At 53.2% G+C, this 19,720-nt stretch overlaps 1 protein-coding gene across 5 annotated transcripts; it reads left to right on the top strand.

Annotated features, from left to right (window-relative positions):
- The first annotated feature begins 536 nt into the window (after nucleotides 1-536).
- LOC149358603 (proton-coupled zinc antiporter SLC30A2-like) lies at nucleotides 537-19,194 on the top strand. 5 transcript variants are annotated; one of them, XM_089570724.1, is made up of 10 exons: nucleotides 704-721; nucleotides 4,356-4,476; nucleotides 6,070-6,216; nucleotides 6,513-6,666; nucleotides 12,780-12,982; nucleotides 14,255-14,508; nucleotides 15,015-15,206; nucleotides 16,539-16,823; nucleotides 17,138-17,378; nucleotides 18,749-19,194. In XM_089570724.1, the coding sequence occupies exons 1-10, from the start codon at nucleotides 704-706 to the stop codon at nucleotides 18,892-18,894; spliced, it is 1,761 nt and encodes a 586-aa protein (XP_089426850.1). In that variant the 3' UTR covers nucleotides 18,895-19,194. The 5 variants fall into 5 exon arrangements, with proteins under 5 accessions (XP_089426852.1, XP_089426850.1, XP_089426853.1 ...); XM_089570727.1 differs by having other exon boundaries at nucleotides 16,575-16,823; XM_089570726.1 differs by lacking the exon at nucleotides 6,513-6,666 and having other exon boundaries at nucleotides 537-721.
- The last annotated feature ends 526 nt before the right edge of the window (nucleotides 19,195-19,720 follow it).

A 19,720-nucleotide genomic window follows, 5' to 3' on the forward strand; every position in this document is an offset into this window, starting at 1 on the left:
CGCGATTATCCTCGGCGCTGTGGCCCAACAAATTTTGGCTATTTCGACGAGTTAGGTTCACTGGAGAGGTTGCTTTGCCTGCAAGCTTCTCAAACCGCATGTATTTTGGCGCGATGTAGGCGAAATTTGTTGCGCCACAGCGCCGAGGATAATCGCGTTCTCGAAATTCTAAAAACGGATATGGACATTACTTACGGTGGGCTGCATGCCTCTCAATAATTAAGGAGCCCAACGGTAATAGTTTAAAAGTTAACTATTAAATATTGGTTAACAAGCCTGCTAGTTAGCACGTCTTAGCTGAATTATGATGTACTACACCACTGACAATGCTATGCCAGAAAAAGCGCGCATCTAATTCAAATAGCTTATTTTTAAAAATTGCAGAAAGTCTTAGGTGAAACACCCTGTATATTCTTCATCGCGGTCTGAACGAATTAAGCGCTTGGACTGTTTTTCTGCGCACCACCCCTCGCCTATACCGTGTACCTATTAGTATACACAGACATTTCATAGAGAAATATTTTTCTCTATTTCGCCGGCCGCGCGCTCGACATGCGCGTTCAGGGAGGAAGAGAAGGAAGTGACGACGAAGGACAAGAAGGATCGCTTGCGCCGCGCCTGCTAGATGTGCAGCCAGGGACTGGAACACGAAACTCCGGGCGCACGCCCTGGTCCTGCACCCTGCACCGGCAACCAGTCCGCGATGGACATCTTGAGAGCGGTAAGGTCCATGTGCGCCTGCGAGTCCTGTGCGCAGCGACTCCGGGGGTGTATTTTGAGTGGGGAGGGGTGGGAGCGAGGCTTAGAAAAGTTTCAGCGCAACGCCAGCTGTAGGAAGTGGGAGAAATTTAAAGCTGACCCCATGCCCCCTATCTTCCAGAGCCCATCCTGTGTGGCTTTGCGTGAGACGTTTAGAGGAGCCTAGAAGCCTAAATCGTGGCTCGTTTTCCTCCATTCGCGCTGGGCGAAAGCTTTCTCAATAGATGTAACGACGCTGCGTGCGCCGAGGCCAGAGTCTTCCGGGCGTTCTGGTTTTAACGCTGCCCTACAACATAGCACAAAAGTGATTTGTTTCAGCATATATGCTGAAAAGGTCATCAGCAGCTCCCTGACTTACGCCCACTGCAGGGTAAAGGCCTCTCCCATGTCTCTCCAATTAACCCTATCCTTAGCCAGCTGCGGCCACCGTATCCCCGCATACTTCTTAATCTCATCCGCCCACGTAACTGCCCTATGCCCTGCCCAAGCCCATTTCTTCCTCCTGCCGCTGCCGTGGCTCAGTGGTTATGGCGCTGGACTGCTGGTCCGAAAGACGCGGGTTCGATCCCGGCGGCGGCGGTCGAATTTCGATTGTGGGGTTTAAACGGGGGGAGATAAATGCGTTCTCCCCGCTTAAGCGCGGCTGACTCAGTTCAAAGCCGCGCGGACCCCACCCCGTGGTCGCTTACGCTACCGAGCGCACGCCGACCACGGCGGGCCTTGCTCTGCGGGAACAAAGGAACGACACACTGGCTGACACAAACAAGGCATTTATTGCTATAACAACAATAACGCCAGCTAGCAACAAAATACACTGAGGAATCGAGGATGTCCGACTCACCAGCACGGCTACGAGCGAACGTTCGCCCACGGTAGGGCAAAGGGATAAACTCCGAGGCCCGACGGGACGGGCTCGGCGGGAGCAAGTTCCGACCAAGAGGCGCCCGCGGCGAAGAGCGGAGTGGCGCGCGGAAACGTCCGCTTGCGTTCCCGGTGCCGAGCAGAAGAGAGCCAGCTATCCCCCGCGCGCGCGCAGCAAAACGCCATCCGTGGCGCTGGTGTCGCTGCGACGCGAGCGCCCTCCCCTGTTAGTTGAAAGTAACCGAACCGAGAGGAGTGCGCTCGCGGAGGAGCTAACTACAGTAGGGGGTGCAATGCGGGAAAGTGAACACAGGGGAAAAGGCGTCCCCACATCCCTCCAACCTTAAATAGACCCACGCGCCTGCAAGTTACATGCTATGGAGGAGTCTCCTGGTCTTCATGCGCTTGAGGCAGGTCGTGCAGCGGAGGTCACGCCGACAGCGTGCACGCAGTCTTCCGCGGTATTCCGAAGGCGGCGTGAAGGTATCCGCTGGTACGGCTCGCATAGCCCGCTGACTACGTGTCCGCAGGCCCGCGAAAAGGAGGGCCGGTTGACCACTGCAGGCCAGGATCCTGCAGTAGTCGCCACGGTAACAGCAGCCAGAGGTGGCTGCTGTCTGGTCTCGCCACGGCTGCCCCGGATGGATGCGGCGAACAGGATACAAGCCGCTCCGTCGCAGCACGCGGCAGCGAGACGATGTGCACACGACAGCAAGCCGGAGTGGCTCCACTGGATCTGCAAAATTTCCGAAACACACTCCGCACGCCTTTAACGTAGGTCACGGGAGGGTAAACGGCGTACACAAAGGCCTGGTGGCTCAATGCTCAACTCGCTAGCAAAACGTGTCGGGCGGCTGTGCAACGCAAAGTTCGAGTGAACAAAGCCCTTTCTTGAGTTGAACGAGATTGCTCGGTTCATGCGAGGTTAAAAAAAACGGGCGGCCAGCAAAGTGCGCCCCCTCTCAGCACCACGGTCCGGTGGTCATGTCACTTTTGACAAGGTGCAGGCAGCTATGAATAGCCTTAGGCCTCACTACCATAGTGACGGTCGATGACCCCCAACAAAAGAAAGACCCGAAACGGGTTTCGTGCGCGCAGCCGCGAGGAGACATCAGCTTTGTGGGGTGGTCCTCCCCGCTCACTGCACAAAGCAGCTTCTGAGCGATCGGCGCCCACCGTATCGGACGGTGTCGGAGCGCCCGGTGCCGAGCTGCAATACCAGCGAGCTGCCGAGCTGCAATACCAGCGAGCTCGTAGCGGCACCCGTGGCCCAGGCCACCCGGCTCCCGGAGCCGCGACTCCCAGAGTCGAAAAAGAGTCAGCGAGAAAATATATACAGAAAACTCGGACCACCCACGCGGCTTCAGTACTCACTCGCTTCGGGCTCGGCAACTCCGCGGGCGCTAGGCCTCGCGCTCCCTCGATGCGGACCAAGTGGTTCTTGAAGCAACTCCAGGAAGAAAAACTTGACAAAAAACATGCTGAGCATGTCGAAAAGTTCAAACATGCTGCAGCGCAATACACCTCGCACTCAAGAAAGCATGCCGCAGGTCCTAGCGATTAAAATTCACACTAGGCCTACCACTTGTCAAATCTGGACAAAGAGCGTTCCTTGAACCGAACCGACAGTCGTCCAATGTTCCAAGAGCAGGCCCCACGTTGAACTGCCAGATGTGGGGTTTAAACGGGGGGAGATAAATGCGTTCTCCCCGCTTAAGCGCGGCTGACTCAGTTCAAAGCCGCGCGGACCCCACCCCGTGGTCGCGTACGCTACCGAGCGCACGCCGACCACGGCGGGCCTTGCTCTGCGGGAACAAAGGAACGACACACTGGCTGACACAAACAAGGCATTTATTGCTATAACAACAATAACGCCAGCTAGCAACAAAATACACTGAGGAATCGAGGATGTCCGACTCACCAGCACGGCTACGAGCGAACGTTCGCCCACGGTAGGGCAAAGGGATAAACTCCGAGGCCCGACGGGACGGGCTCGGCGGGAGCAAGTTCCGACCAAGAGGCGCCCGCGGCGAAGAGCGGAGTGGCACGCGGAAACGTCCGCTTGCGTTCCCGGTGCCGAGCAGAAGAGAGCCAGCTATCCCCCGCGCGCGCGCAGCAAAACGCCATCCGTGGCGCTGGTGTCGCTGCGACGCGAGCGCCCTCCCCTGTTAGTTGAAAGTAACCGAACCGAGAGGAGTGCGCTCGCGGAGGAGCTAACTACAGTAGGGGGTGCAATGCGGGAAAGTGAACGCAGGGGACGAAGGCGTCCCCACACGATGGAGGCGAAATTCTAGAGGCCCGTGTTCTGTGCGATGTCAGTGCACGTTAAAGAACCCCAGGTGGTCGAAATTTCCGGAGTCCTCCACTACGGCATCCCTGATAGCCTGAGTCGCTTTGGGACGTTAAACCCCTATAAACCAAAGCAAGCCATTTCTTCCCCCCCCCCCCCCCCCGTTTGTTCCCTCACCCACCTCGCCCGCTTCCGGCCTCCTAACGTATATATATGCAAAGGTGTCCCGTAACGAAGCACTGATTGAGGAAACAGTCGCATTTCCCTGAAATTTATGCAGCAGCGCATGGTAAACCTACCATGTTAACTACAGCGGAGGTGGCGACGTCCTTTGGGTTAATTGCAACGCACACGTCGTGACCTATAGTGCATGTGTGTGTCATATGGAAACGTCACACAGTGAGTGCGCATGCGGGCGTGCTCTATAAAAACGACGTCGTCGCAGGTCTCGTCCATCCACTGCCACAAGAATCAAAGCGACGAGATCGACGTGGACGTGAGCGCTCGCCGACGGCTCATCTGTGCCAGCGTTCTCTGCCTCACCTTCATGCTCATCGAGCTCATCGGTGCGTATACACTTGGGAGAAAAGCAGTAGTCACGCGCAAGCAAAGCTATACAGTGAAGTCGCTCACAACGTCACAAGGGTGAAGGGCACGTCTATAGGCATGCGCATGCATGTCTGCAGCGTGAACGTCTGCTACCTATGCGAAACGTGTCCGTTTACCTGTGGGCATGAGGACCATTTTCAGACCTTTCATCAGCGTGGTATGCGCAAATACTCATGTATAATCATTGCTTGAGGGAATTGTTTCGTGCCTGCCTAATCTAGGATAACTCAATTAACTGAGGACTTCTTTTAGATGGGGATTTGTGCAATGCAAATACGATCGCTAGCATTTCCTTCTCGATCTGGGCATAGCGACTTTCTGTCGGTGTTAGTGCTCTGCTGGCGAAAGATACAGGTTTTCCTTCTTGGATGAGAGCCGCTCCAAGTCCGAGGTCGCTGGCGTCACATATTGTATTGAACAAGCGTTCCAGAAGGCAAAGGATGCAGTGACAAGAGCTCCTATTCTAGCATATTTCGACACGCGAAAGCCAGTTGAAATACAATGTGACGCCAGCGACCTCGGACTTGGAGCGGCTCTCATCCAAGAAGGAAAACCTTTATCTTTCGCCAGCAGAGCACTAACACCGACAGAAAGTCGCTATGCCCAGATCGAGAAGGAAATGCTAGCGATCGTATTTGCATTGCAGAAATCCCCATCTAAAAGAAGTCCTCAGTTAATTGAGTCATCCTAGATTGGATAGGCACGAAACAGGAATGACACGTGACTCGAAAGGCTAGACAATGGCGGCGGAAATTCGTTGAGGAGTCGAGTGGTGTACGTGCCGGGTGTTAAGTACAGTGTGTGGAAGGCAAGAGGAAGGATACTTCGCTGGGTCGTTGCCTCTATATAATCTTCTGTACGCACTTGCGAGTCAAGCTCGTGCGCATTTACGCTCGACACAACTAGAAACGTAGACACTACTTTCCGCGTTATTCGCGGAGATTGGTTGTGCCACAGTCGAGCAAGGGTACAGTTCACAATCACTCGTGTTGTGTCCTTTGTAAATGATTAAACACGAAATTTAATGTTACACGGAAGGCCGTACGAAACAGCGTCACTGGCTGAGGACCATGCCATCTCTGTATTCCAGCTCTGTCTGTTTGTCACTTTCGCACAATCCCGGCCGCGGCGGTCGAATTTCGATGGAGTCGGAATTCTAGAGGCCCGTGTGCTGTGCGATGTCAGTGCACGTTAAAGAACCGCAGGTGGTCGAAATTTCCAAAGCCCTTCACTACGGCGTCTCTCCTTAGTCGCTTTGGGACGTTAAACCCCAATAAACCAAACAATTGTTAGTAATAGTTTACTTCGTTTTTGTTATCGTCCTATTTGCATATTACCACTCACTTTGTGGCAGCCCGTGCTACCGAACTTCTCACATTACCAGCCGCTGTTCATGCTTTAGCTTATCAAGGATATATCTTATTTCATGTCTCTTGCATGACCTTCTGATTCGGACAGGAATGATCATTTTAGTCGTTCCTGTGTTCTGCTTCTGTAGTGCATGTTCTCGTGATCGAGTTGATCTGTACACAGCGCCCTCTTTCACGCAGGTGGCATTTTGGCGAACAGTTTGGCGATAGCGACGGATGCGGCGCACCTCTTAACAGACTTTGCCAGCTTCATGATAAGCCTCTTCTCCCTGTGGATGGGTGCCAGGCCTGCCACGAAACGCCTCAGTTTTGGCTGGTACCGAGCAGGTGCGTGACGACGGGTGACACCTAATGCTTTATTCTACTACTATCAGCACTGACGGTGCTTTTATCGCTCCTGTAACAATCTCGTAATATGCCAGTGCAATTAATTTTAAAACTGCAGCAATACGCCTATGCATACTGGCCGTATACTATATTACTACAAGCATTCCCTTCAGGATGTTTCTATGGGCTCTACAGCAAGTGAACCTTGTGTTTGCAGTGTTTTTGCGTACTTGATGGTGCGTTGAGTTTAAGGGAGTCGTGGCACATGCCAACCGCGTCTCCCGTTGGGCTTTCAGAGGTGATCGGCGCGCTGACATCCGTGATTATGATCTGGGCCGTCACCGGCGTGCTGGTCTACATGGCGATCCAGCGGATTGTCAGCAAGGAGTACAACATAGACGCCACCATCATGCTCATCTCCGCCTCCGTCGGAGTTGTGGTCAACATAATGTGAGCGTTGCTCGTCGACTGCTCGATCTGGCACTAAAAAAAAATCAACTGCATAGCGTGATCTGTAGTGCGGTACTGCGATTCGCTGCCTGCGTTTCTGCGGGACGCCCACAGCGCATGCGCAGACGGCTCCGTTGGGCCAGATGCGGCCACACACCTTCGTTAACTTCGTAGAGGGAGGGGGGTCGACTTCGGGGGCTCGACCGCCTCTCCCCCTCCCCTTGGATAAGTGCCTGCGCGAGAGTACTATAGTCGGACACAACCCAAGAACGAAGTGGCTTTTCCCCGACAAATGACCCCCTTCCAGCCAATGGCGTCGGCTGATTCTCAGGGAAGGAGGGGACTATATCGCCTTTAATCTGCCACTCCTTGCATTGTCACACTGCATTGTCACACTAGCATTCATTCATGAGAATCAGCCGACGTCATTGGCTGGAAGGGGGTCCTTTGACGGGGAAAAGCCGCTTCGTTCTTGAGTTGTATATAACTGGCCAAGCACTGCTTGACCAAGTGGCGGAATGGTCGTACCGCCAACTTACTGAATGGCGAGCGCAGCTGTTCAAGAAATGCTTGCACTCTCAACTGTTTGTCTTAGAAAGCGCGTGGGACGGCGAAGGCAACAGTGCCGTCGGCCTGACTGGTTCGCTTTCCTCTGGAGTTCCCGCAGTGCAGAATCAATGTAAAAGCGTCTCCCATGCTAGCGTATCTACAGGTGCAGATATATAAGATTTTCGCGAAATATGCATCACGCTGAGGTAGCGTCGCAAACTGTATACTCCATGGAGGATCGGCGCGCGCAGAACCACGTTTCGTGAGTTTTGTTGCGAAAGCAACACTACGCGAGTCGCCGAGCCATTTCGCGGAGCTGAAGAAAGACCATACTGCGCATGCGCGAGGAGCAGCACGTCACACGGCGCACAGTTGGCGCGCCGCCGCCGTCGCTGCCCGGGTGACACAGATGTGCCGCCGCCGTGCTCGCCAGTTGCGCATGCGCAGTAGCGGCGCATAGATAGCGTGCCGGGACCACCGCCGCTGCCGCGCGCTCTTCTCGTTGCTTTCGCAATCCTCCAGGTTTAACCAGAGCTAAAACACTGCCAATTTTTTCGCTGGAAAATTGAGACCTTGTTGTTGTTAGAGTTTGGCTATAGAAAATATATTTTATAAGCGGTGTTAAATGGATGTATGCACACTAACGTTGTAGAAAAGCTGCTAGGTGTCACTACATGAGTTCTCTGGTGATATAATGGCAGAGAGAGCTTCGAAAAACGGAAGTTTCCATGCTGTAATGGAGTGCTTTCAGAATTTAGCAAGACGAATGGTACTCCACAGATTAGCTCAGCGCGAAATGCGTTACCAGAAGGATATATAAGTCGGTTACAAGTCGATGCAGGGGCGATACCCCTCAAAGGAGGCAATCCAGCCAATGGCGTCGAACGGTTCCCATGACGTCATGGTTGCAATGGAGCAGATGCTATGCAAGAAAGGGAAGGAGACTGGGAGTGGGTTGTTCGTTGTTCGGGCTAGGGAGTAGGAGAGGTGAAGGGGATAAGTTGGAGAGATGGTGCAGGGTCGCTAGGGCTGAATAGCCCACTCCACACGGTACGGGGACAAAGGACCGTCTCCTTCCCTCCCCTGCTTAGCCCCTGTTCTCTCTCTAGCCTCTGCTGGCAAGTGCCTGCGTGAAATGGGATTAACCCTGATGTAATGACAATCGGTCGTCGCCACTAGCTGGAGGGCCGGCCTCCTTTGAACTGACTGGTAAGCATTAACAACCAGTGAGGTCAAGCACGTTCGGTACTGAGACATTATAGAAACATAATAGTGGTAAACTGAGGCGACTCGTCAAAGCAACTCATGACCTGTTTCACAAATAATGACCTAGCTTGGTTCCCGACTTCTGCAGATGGGTGCGCTGCCGGCCAGTGATTGACGCCAGCACCTTGTTCGTCTACAGTTACACGGGGTACAGTCGAAGTAGAGTTCTTAAGTGCCACATCCTGTCGCGTTTCGATATTTCGCTGCACGTTGAAAAAATGCTATGTTGTGTTCGATGTTAACCGGAGCCGTGCACTAAAACGTCCTCAAAGCCTAAATGTACACCTCAGAAGTAAACAATTCGTACATATTGTGGGGACGCCTTCGTCCCCTGCGTTCACTTTCCCGCACTACACCCCACTGTTGTTAGCTGCCCCCGAAAAGCACTCCCTTTAGTTTGGTTACTCTAGCTAACAGGGGAGGGCGCTCGCGTCGCAGCGACAGCAGCGCCACGGATGGCGTGTTTGGCCGCTCGCGCGCGGGGGAAGGCTAGCTCTCTTCTCCCTCGGCAACGGGAAGCGAACGGACGTTTCGCTCGCAGCTTCGCTCTTCGTCGACGGGCGCCTCTCGGCCGGAACTTACTCCCGCCGAGCCCGTTCCGCTCGACCTCGGAGTTTATCCCTTTGCCCTACCGTGGGCGGACATTCGCTCGTAGCCGTGCTGGTGAGTCGGACATCCTAGATTCCTCAGTGTATTTTGTTGCTAGCTGGCGTTATTGTTGTTATAGCAATAAATGCCTTGTTTGTGTCAGCCAGTGTGTCGTTCCTTTGTTCCCGTAGAGCAAGGCCCGCCGTGGTCGGCGTGCGCTCGGTAGCGTACGCGACCACGGGGTGGGGTCCGCGCGGTTTTGAACTGTGTCAGCCGCGCTTAAACGGGGAATACGTGTTTATCCCCCAGTTTTAAACCCCACATCTGGCGCCCAACGTGGGGCCTGCTCTTGGAACATTGGACGACAGTCTGTTCGGTTCGAGGAACGCTCTTTGTCCGGACTTGACAAGTGCTAGGCCTAGAGTGAATTTTGATCGCTAGGACCTGCGGCATGCTTTCTTGAGTGCGAGGTGTATTGCGCTGCAGCATGTTTGAACTTTTCGACATGCTCAGCATGTTTTTTTTTGTGAAGTTTTCTTCCTGGAGTTTCTTCAAGAACCACTTGGTCCGCATCGAGGGAGCGCGAGGCCTAGCGCCCGCGGAGTTGCCGAGCCCGAAGCGAGTGAGTACGGAAGCCGCGTGGGTGGTCCGAGTTTTCTGTATATATTTTCTCGCTGTCTCTTTTTCGACTCTGGGAGTCGCGGCTCTGGGAGCCGGGTGGCCTGGGGCCACGGGTGCCGTTACCGAGCTCGCTGGTATTGCAGCTCGGCACCGGGCGTTCCGACACCGTCCGATACGGTGGGCGCCGATCGCTCAAGCTGCTTTGTGCAGTGAGCGGGGAGGACCACCCCACAAAGCTGATGTCTCCTCGCGGCTGCGCGCACGAAACCCGTTTCGGGTCTTTCTTTTGTTGGGGGTCGTCGACCTTCACAGTGGTAGTGAGGCCTAAGGCTATTCATAGCTGCCTCCACCTTGTAAAAAGTGACACGACCACCGGACCGTGGTATTGAGAGGGGGCGCACTTTGCTGGCCCACCCGTTTTTTTTTAACCTCGCATGAACCGAGCATTCTCGTTCAACTCAAGAAAGGGCTTTGTTCACTCGAACTTTGCGTTGCACGGCCGCCCGACACCTTTTGCTAGCGAGTTGAGCATTGAGCCACGAGGCTCTTGTGTATGCCGTTTCCCCTCCCGTGACCTACGTTAAAGGCATGCGGAGTGTGTTTTGGCAATCTTTCAGATCCAGCGGAGCCACTGCGGCTTGCTGTCTTGTGCACATCGTCTCGCTGCCGCCTGCTGCGACGGAGCGGCCTGTATCCTGTTCGCCGCATCCATCCGGGGCAGCCGTGGCGAGACCAGACAGCAGCCACCTCAGGCTGCTGTTGCCTTGGCGACTACTGCGGAATCTTGGACTGCAGTGGTCAACCGGCCCTCCTCTTCGCGGGCCTGCGGGCACGTAGTCCGCGGGCCATGCGAGTCGTCCCAGCGGAGACCTTCACGCCGCCTTCGGAATACCGCGGAAGACTGCGTGCACTCTGTCGGCGTGACCTCCGCTGCACGACCTGCCTCAAGTGCATGAAGACCAGGAGACTCCTCCATAGCATGTAACTTGCAGGCGCGTGGGTCTATTTAAGGTTGGGGGGATGTGGGGACGCCTTCGTCCCCTGCGTTCACTTTCCCGCACTACACCCCACTGTTGTTAGCTGCCCCCGAAAAGCACTCCCTTTAGTTTGGTTACTCTAGCTAACAGGGGAGGGCGCTCGCGTCGCAGCGACAGCAGCGCCACGGATGGCGTGTTTGGCCGCTCGCGCGCGGGGGAAGGCTAGCTCTCTTCTCCCTCGGCAACGGGAAGCGAACGGACGTTTCGCTCGCAGCTTCGCTCTTCGTCGACGGGCGCCTCTCGGCCGGAACTTACTCCCGCCGAGCCCGTTCCGCTCGACCTCGGAGTTTATCCCTTTGCCCTACCGTGGGCGGACATTCGCTCGTAGCCGTGCTGGTGAGTCGGACATCCTAGATTCCTCAGTGTATTTTGTTGCTAGCTGGCGTTATTGTTGTTATAGCAATAAATGCCTTGTTTGTGTCAGCCAGTGTGTCGTTCCTTTGTTCCCGTAGAGCAAGGCCCGCCGTGGTCGGCGTGCGCTCGGTAGCGTACGCGACCACGGGGTGGGGTCCGCGCGGTTTTGAACTGTGTCAGCCGCGCTTAAACGGGGAATACGTGTTTATCCCCCAGTTTTAAACCCCACAATATATATAGTCTTTACAACACAATAACGTAGCGGCATTTCTCCCTAAAAGGAGGTCCTCTTGCCAATAGCGTCGACCGGTTTATTTATTTATTTCGTGTACCCTCAGGGCCAGAGGCATTATAGAGGTTATAGGTTGTCATGACGCCGCGGGTAATCCGGCTAGTCCATGGTAAATCTTCCACTTGCCGGCCGCTGCGATGTCACGCTATTGACGTCATGACAACCAGTCGACGCATTTGGCTGGAAGGCCTCCTTTGGGGACAACATGGGCCGCTTGGTTCTTGAGTTGTATCAGACTATAGCACTCACAATGCCAACGGTGTCCTCACAAGGCACCCAGTCCTACATTTTTAGAAGGGCCCATATAAAGATGAGGTGCTGCTTGCTGATAAACATCGCACAGGTAACTAACGGACACGTTTCAAGCGCGAACAGCTTTATGCAAGACGGTCATGCCGTCGCTGCCACCGAGGTCAGTCAGACAGGCGGATGGCAAGAATCGAACAGAATCTGACGAAAATAATTTTCTCACCACGGCTTTGAATTCATTACGAGACCTGCTTCCAAGGCTGAAGTACAAATTGAGTACACAAGGCGCGGTTTCTCCGAGGACAGAGCGCCCGCAAAAAAGCGACCTCATTCTCGATTTCAACCAGTACGCAAGATTAGAAAGCTACGTTCATATTTCAGTAAAATTCATAAGCAGAAATAAACGTAAAAAGGGGCAGCTTTATGAGCTAAAACTCAAGTGACAGTGAGCAAACTGGGCTACAGTCGAACACAACTGAAGAGCGAAGCGGCTTTCCTGCTTCAAGGGCCCTCTTCCAGCCAGTGACGTCGGCCGATCCTCATGAGCGTGCTAGCGTTACAGTGCAGCGAATGGCAGACGAAAGGGGATAGTCCCTCCCTCCATAGCCGGGGATAGTCCCGTCCCTGCATTGCCACGCCGCTCCCTGCATTGTCACACTAGCGGCCGACGCCATTGGCTGGAAGGGGGTCCTTTGACGTTCAAGAGCAGCTTCATTCTTGAGTTGTATCCCACTGTGTACCTTGCTTTCTAAGCAAGCAGCACGACAGTCGCTGGGTCTCTCTAGACTGTAGGCCTAAATGCGAAAAATTGCCATTTTTTCCCATTCACCCGTTGTACAAAAAACTTCGTCGTCGACAATGATTTTCAGTTCTTTCCAAAATGGTCGTCGACCGTGGCTCTTTCCGCTTCTACTCCGGTTGTTTTCAAACTTTGTACAGCTAATTATTCCCATCCAGTCGTTTATCCCTTTACACGCTCGATAAACACACTGTTTGGCTCCCACGAGTTCGCTACGAAATTCCAAAAAAATTAAGCGCAATTCTACCTAGGCCAGGCTGACTTCAGAAGCAGCCCTTTATAACGCCGCCATAAAAATCGCCATTAAGACAGCTCTGAGCTGCATGCGTACGCATACATTGCGCTCCTGTGTTTGCAGTATGGGCCTGGCGCTGCAGATCCACCCGACGGGCGCGATGGGCCACAGCCACGGTTCGGAGGAGTCTGCGCGCCGCTTTGACCTGCCTTCGACCGAGCCGTTCGTGCCGCAAGGGGCCACCGCCAGCGAGATAGACTCGTCGCGACAGTTCAGCCGCCTGGACGTCTTCCGAAGCGGGAGCTCCCGCTCCGCGGTGGGCTCCGGTGCGTGGTTGTTCATATGCAAGCGGCGTCACGTGGTCACACCGGCGCGATACTCTGCCTCAATCAGACTGAACTGCGTATAATGGAAGCTCAAATCCAACGCCATACTTAACCATGCAGGCTGGCATTGTTCATGACTACGGGAACACCTCTTGATCGACCAGTTAGTGTGTGCCAACCAGACGCTGAAGCAGGAGGCGTTTGTGATAGACTGAGTACAGCTCTCTGGCCATTCACAGATGTCAGATGTCCAGTAATTCGGAGACTTCTCGTGTGCTTCCAAGGCAAAAATGCCTCAGCGATAGCGATCGTATAGTGACAGCTGTAGGGAAAACAGGCACATTCACGTAAGCGAAGTGAAATCTTCTGAGCTTGCATAGCAAAAATTTCTGCACTACTGCGTACCGGTACCACCCGCCTGAGCCGTATTGTTCCGTCTCGTAGGAATGATATGTAGAGGGGGGTTGAGGACTGTCAAGTCAAGCCGCTTGTCTGCGGCTTTTACCTCAGCCTCCTCATTTCTTTAAAATGAATTGAAAGAAAGAAAGAAAGAGAAAGAAAGAAAGAAAGAAAGAAAGAAAGAAAGAAAGAAAGAAAGAAAGAAAGTACTCCAGGACACCCAAAGCGATTGTTCTGATGGATTCCTCCTTCTCTTTCTCCTTCATCTCGTCCTCCTTCCACTCCCACCTTGGTATAGCATTGCATTCTTTCAGCACGTCCTCTGTCGAGGCCACATCAGGTGTCAGAAATTACCCCTCACCAAAGCAGAGCAGGTTGCCTGGTGGCAACTTCAAACGGGGTCCCAAATCCTTATATCTACTCCCTGATGTATCCCGTGGAATACAATTTCAGCTGCACTCTCTGCAATCATTCTAAAGCAAACCTCAATCTCATTCCGTTTAGGTGCCCAGAGGACCATCCACCTCTGAGCTTCAAAATCTTAAATCACAGTCAGTGGGAGACAGCGTTGCTCAGCCCTGACTCGGAAGTACAACGGCGGGTAGTGGGTTGGGTCCTGGAGGTCGCAATGAAGCATGGACTTCAAGCCACCTAGCGCCATCGAGAGGGCCCACGCGCTGTCTAAACCTATTCCTAACCCCTGTCCTCTTTGTCATATGACAAATAAAAGTTTGCTCCTCCTCCTCCTCAAGGGCTGACCCAACGAGTATGCTTTGTAATTAAAATCTTGCTGCTAATTATTACACGTTATTGGCGGGTTCCGCACAGCAAGCCTTTACCAATCCGACATCGTGTCGACGGCTTTTGGTGCAGGCAGCGTGAATGCCATGAGTGCCCCGTACTTGAACGTCGGCGAGAACGTACCGGGCGGAGGCGGCGCGTACAGCGCCAGCGCGCCGTCCATCACCTCGCCGCCGCACAACACGCACGGCCCGGACGCCACGTCGGAGACGCCCGGGGTGCACACCGGCCCCACGAGTCCCGACGGCGCCGCCGTCGACAATGCCTCGCCGCAGGAAGGCACGGCCGAACAGTCGCCTGCGGGAGGGACATCCGGCGCCCAGCAGGTACATATATGCGCCCTCACTGCGAAGGGAAATGTCCATCTGGTAACGGTGATCGGGCCTGTGGTTGAGGAGGGGGGGGGGACTTTAAGGTTTCTTGCGGGTTAAGTCTCAAGACGTGGACAATGCCTGCTAGCGTTGCATTCAAACACTGTTAAACGGTAGACCATGTTTCAATAAAATTTCCAGGCATACCGCAACTTCGAGAGGCCCTTTCAAAATCGAAAGGCCCTTTCGAAAACTAAGGACCACCACTGCGAGAGTGAAAAAGTAGCAAAGTGCGTGCGCGCGCTGCATGAGCACGCGCGGAGCTGTCTGTTGTCTCAGTTCAGGTATCATAGTTCAGGTATGTTCGCACGTGCCGGAGGAGTGGAAAATCCCACACACACTGTTCTTGTTGTATCGGCGCCCTTTACTCCACCACAGACGAAAGAAGACATGGCTACCCGACTCGTCGCCGCGGTGTGTGGTTCTTCAGCGCTTTTCGAAACTTGCCTCTCTCCGTACAGGCCACATCGACCAATCCCGAGGAAAGCACCGCGCCAACAACCCGTTCCGAGGCAAAGGAGCGCTCCGAGGGCGCCGCTCGGACCGTTCCTGGCGAATCCGAGGCTCCACCGAACTCTGCTGCCACAGCTGCGTCCGTCGACGGCCCCGCAGTCATCCAGCACGATCTCGGACCGGCATCGGATGGTCTGAGCGTAGGTTTTCTAAATCGGAACGCAGGCAAAATGAGCACATGAGGGCCAGACGGTTTAAGTTTTACTCCCCGAATTCAACTGTCCTTGCTACCGTAATAGATAACTATAAATAAAGCCACGCGTATTAAAATATTGCTGGAATAGCCGTACGTGGATCCTTTGAGATGATGTTTAGCTACATATATACCGGATAGATCTACTCTGCTGGACGGCCGGCGATACTGCTTGGGAGCTAGATCGCGCTGCCGAAGCACAGTTTATTGCTAGTATAGTATGATCGATAGCTTTATTTAGGCAAGAACGTATGGTGTCCTTTACCAAAAGCTAGTTTAAACCGACTACCGAACTGGTTTTGCGCCATTATCTTGCACCCTAAAAAAATGTGCTTAGTCATGGCTCAGTACAGTTCCAAGCAGAAAAAGAGCTCAGTTGCGGCTTCCGGCTCAGTTACGTTGCGGTTCGTCACCCATGTGATGTAGATGACGAGAAAAACTGCGCAAGCACGACACACAACGAAGAGGACAAACGAACGGGCCGCTAAAGTGTAGTTCATACTTTTACATCGGAGTCATTTCTACACCCAACACGAATTAACCCTAAAGGAATTAAAAAGGAAGAAAATCCTCTAGCGCACCCCCTAGTAAGGGCAGAGTATGTAGCGCAAGGCTGGGAGTATATTTTGATCTCTAAAGATAGGGAACACATACGGTTGGCAGCGGCAACATATTCGCTTTTCAAGACATGCGGAGTTCTAGCAGTTACAATATTTTAACGAGGGTTTTAATTACCTCTAATAGCTAACCTCAAAGCCTCCGGTGCAGCGTTTAAAATTCTCCTTGCCTAGCTAACTGCATCAAGTTGCTATGTTTTCATTGTGGGCATATGCCTCCGTTGTCAAGAGTAAACATTCTGTATATTCAGTGATCTAAATCTACCCTGGGATTTGGACTGCAAACCCTACCCCCAAAAGAGGGAGTGCGCTATAGAGGATAGCATACTCCCTTACGGCTGATTTACGTTTACAGTGTACTGCAAATTTTCTTCCTTAGATCATTTATCCTCCTCTTCGCTATGTATCTCCCTTGCGCAGTAACATGGCAACATGCGGCAGTGGCAATTTAGGACGGTCTACGGGACAGATTAGGGACTACGAAAAGCAGGTCGGGATCGCCAGACGCACATTACGACAAGGTACCATTGCTGAGAACTATGCATCACTAGGAAGACATACATTTGAACAGCGCAGGCGGTCGGGTGTAGACACTCTTTATTTTCAGTGTGTCGTTGCCAAGGGGTCTAGCGTACGCTTACGTGAGCTGGCCGCCATGACAGGTTGGTCGTCAGCGCAAGTCGATGCTGCTGCCGCAGGACGTTGGTTCCCTGGACAACGGGAACCAGCAGCAACAGGCGGCGGTGGGCGCGGCCCTCGGTCGTCTGAGCTCGCAGCCGCTGCTGAGCTCAGAGGAGGGCGCTGTCGACCTGAGTCCCGAGCCGCCCGTGCGCAAGGATGCCCGCGGCGTCATGAACATCAACGTGCGCGCAGCCTTCATCCACGTCCTCGGGGACCTCATCCAGAGCATCGGCGTCCTCATCGCGGCCATCGTCATCTACTTCTGCGTGAGGCTTTAATCAGCTCTGCGCGAGCGCGGAAGACCGCAGTATTACGTATTACGGAGGTTCCTTCGTTAGCGGGTATTATTATTTATTAGAACCCCAGGCGGTCGAAATTTCCGGAGCCCTTCACTACGGCGTCCCTCGTAGCCGTAGTCGCTTTGGGACGTTATAAACACCCATAAACCATATTATTTGCTTTTTTTTTTGGGGGGGGGGGAGGGGAATCGAGGGCTAGTCTTTGACTAGAATTCGGGTACAAACAGGGTTGTTCAAGAATAAGCTCTATATAATTGGGAGTTTTGCTGTGTCTACGCTAGCCGAGCTGCGGCGTGGTGGACCCGGTGTGCACGCTCATGTTCTCGGTGATCGTGCTGGTGACGACGCTGGCCATCCTGCGCGAGGCGCTCAACGTGCTCATGGAGGGCATCCCGCACAGCGTCGACTACCACCAGGTCAAGCGGCTGCTGCTTTCCGTCGACGGCGTGGCGCGCGTCCACGACCTGCACATCTGGGCGCTCAGTCTCGACAAGCTCGCCGTCTCAGCGCACGTGGTGCTCGGTGAGCGTCCCCATACGCACCAGGCCGAAGCATTCTCCCCAATCCCGCATGTGGGAATCGAGCAGATTTCTGTTAACCTAAGCGTAATTTCAGTTGAGACGCGGGCATCGAGAAAGGTTAGCAGATTGTGGCGCTGAACAACGCAATCAGTTTCTAGCCGCGTCCTCCATTTTTTTTTTTTTTGCATCCATGTTTTGGACAGCCTTGGAAAATTCATCTGAACTTATACGAAATAATAGCGAACAAAAGACAGAACGAATGAAAAGACACTGACAAGCCCTAACTTTCAACTGAGGATTTATTGCATGAACAGAAACACGCATGCACACACGGGCGCGCGCGCGCGATTGTGTGTGTGTGTAAAGAAGAGGGCGGGCCCGGCCGAAACGTCGGAAATAAATCGCCGTTTTCGTTCGTGCGGTCCGCTTCAATATGTATACTTCTGGATCCGGGAATAAGACTTTTTAAAGTGTGTGTTTGTGTGCGTGCGTGCGTGCGTGTGCGTGCGCGCGTCCGATAAATGTAAATGAAAGAGAACGATGACAACGCCATCAGACCACACAACGCTTGCCAACACCAGCCGTTCACGCTAAAAATTCAAGTTCCCTCCTAGAAGTTATATCGACGGCCCACTGACATACGAAGTTCACTTCGCACAATCTTGGAAGTTTCTACGATCTCTCTTGTTAGTTGGTCACAGTGATAATACAGAACTGTACCCTCATATAGTGGTCAGCAAGGTGGGTCGCTGATGCGCTATTTCTTTTAGGTATGAACCACCAACATGCCCAAATTTATTTTCTTCGAAACGCCGCAGGTGGCACGACAACTCGCTAACTTCTAATGTTGGCCCAATCAGAGCGCCAAATTTTCATCATTGGGAACACTGTGTAGTACGTAGATTCACACTTACTATGATCAGAACTCTTGAAAACGGGGGCAGGGTGTTCTTCGGCACAGTATGTACAGATCATTTCACACTTAGCGGGAACACGGGAGGGCGTGGCCGCGCTTTTCAGAGCAACAGTCCCGGCCGCACTGGAAGTCAATGGCTCAGAAGACGTGAAGCACCACTTCCACGGTGTGGTATTCTGCGAGCGTCGCCTTTTAAGACCTGCCTACTTCAGTCCGTGCTGGCTGACTCGAGTCCGTGGGTTCTGGGGCTTTCTCTTAAGCGCGAAACAATCTGTACACAGACCACCGAGTGGTTCAGACTTGGCCGTATGAAAATGCACTATGCGACAAAAGATGCCAGTTGTCCCTTGGTTGTCCCACAAGCCACATATGCTCGAGTGTTTGGCCGTTAGTGCTGCATTGCATTGCCAAACGCTTTTGAGACCAATGCAAGACCCTTCCTGTGTCGCATGCAGTTCCTGGTGCGGACGCCATGTCGGTGCGGCGCAATGCCTCGAGGACGATCCGCCGCAACTTCGACGTCTTCAAGCTGACTCTGCAAATGGAGGAGTTCGAAGAGGGCATCCGCCAACACTGCCGGCGTTGCAGCGAGCTCAGCTGAAGGGTGTCAGCGTAGTGGCCTTCAACGCTACCACCTGCAGCGTGTTGCCGCCACATGGAGGCCTTATGAACGTTTTTCTAGTTCACATGATTTAAATTCAGCACAAATGTTTTTGCGAACCAGCCAGTTGTCATTTGCAAATAGTGAATCATGTTGCACAGGACAGATTTCCTGCTTGCCGTTCTGAGTAGATTGTGCCAGGATAGAACATGAACCTGGCTTTGGAACATTATTTTTAGTACCTCTAGTGATGGCACACAGAAACGTACAGTTCATGAACAATAAAATAATTTGTTCGCATATGATTTTTTTACGGTCTTATGGGGTTTAACGCCCGAAAGCGACTCAGGCTACGAGGGACGCTGTAGTGGAGGGCTCTGGATGATATGGCCACCTGGGGTTTTAACATGCACTGACATCGCACAGTACACAGGCCTCTATCGAAATGCGGCCGCCGCGGCTGGGATCGACCCCTTCCTTGTCTTTCGGGTCAGTAGCTGAGCACCACAACCACTGAGCCACCATGGTGGCAAGTTTGTTCACATGTCAATAGCAGCAGCTGTGCCATGTTTCGGCAGGAATCGGCTGGTTTCAGAACATGTCATTGCCTAGCCATGATGAGTAAAATGACGGTACACAATACATGTTCATGCAATGCTCAAAATGCAATATTGTAGCGTCAAAGCTCGTATTAGAAGAATACGTAACTAGTATCAGACTGCAGGCTTTACAAAACCCAGTACATGGTGTCACCTTCAGACTCCCTTTGGAAATAGTCCCCATGGTCAGTTGCTAATAGAGGTGTGCGAAATTCTAAATTTTCGAA

The sequence above is a fragment of the Amblyomma mixtum genome, chromosome 2 (assembly GCF_055824585.1).
Source record: "Amblyomma mixtum isolate Tamu chromosome 2, ASM5582458v1, whole genome shotgun sequence".
Taxonomy (NCBI): domain Eukaryota; kingdom Metazoa; phylum Arthropoda; class Arachnida; order Ixodida; family Ixodidae; genus Amblyomma; species Amblyomma mixtum.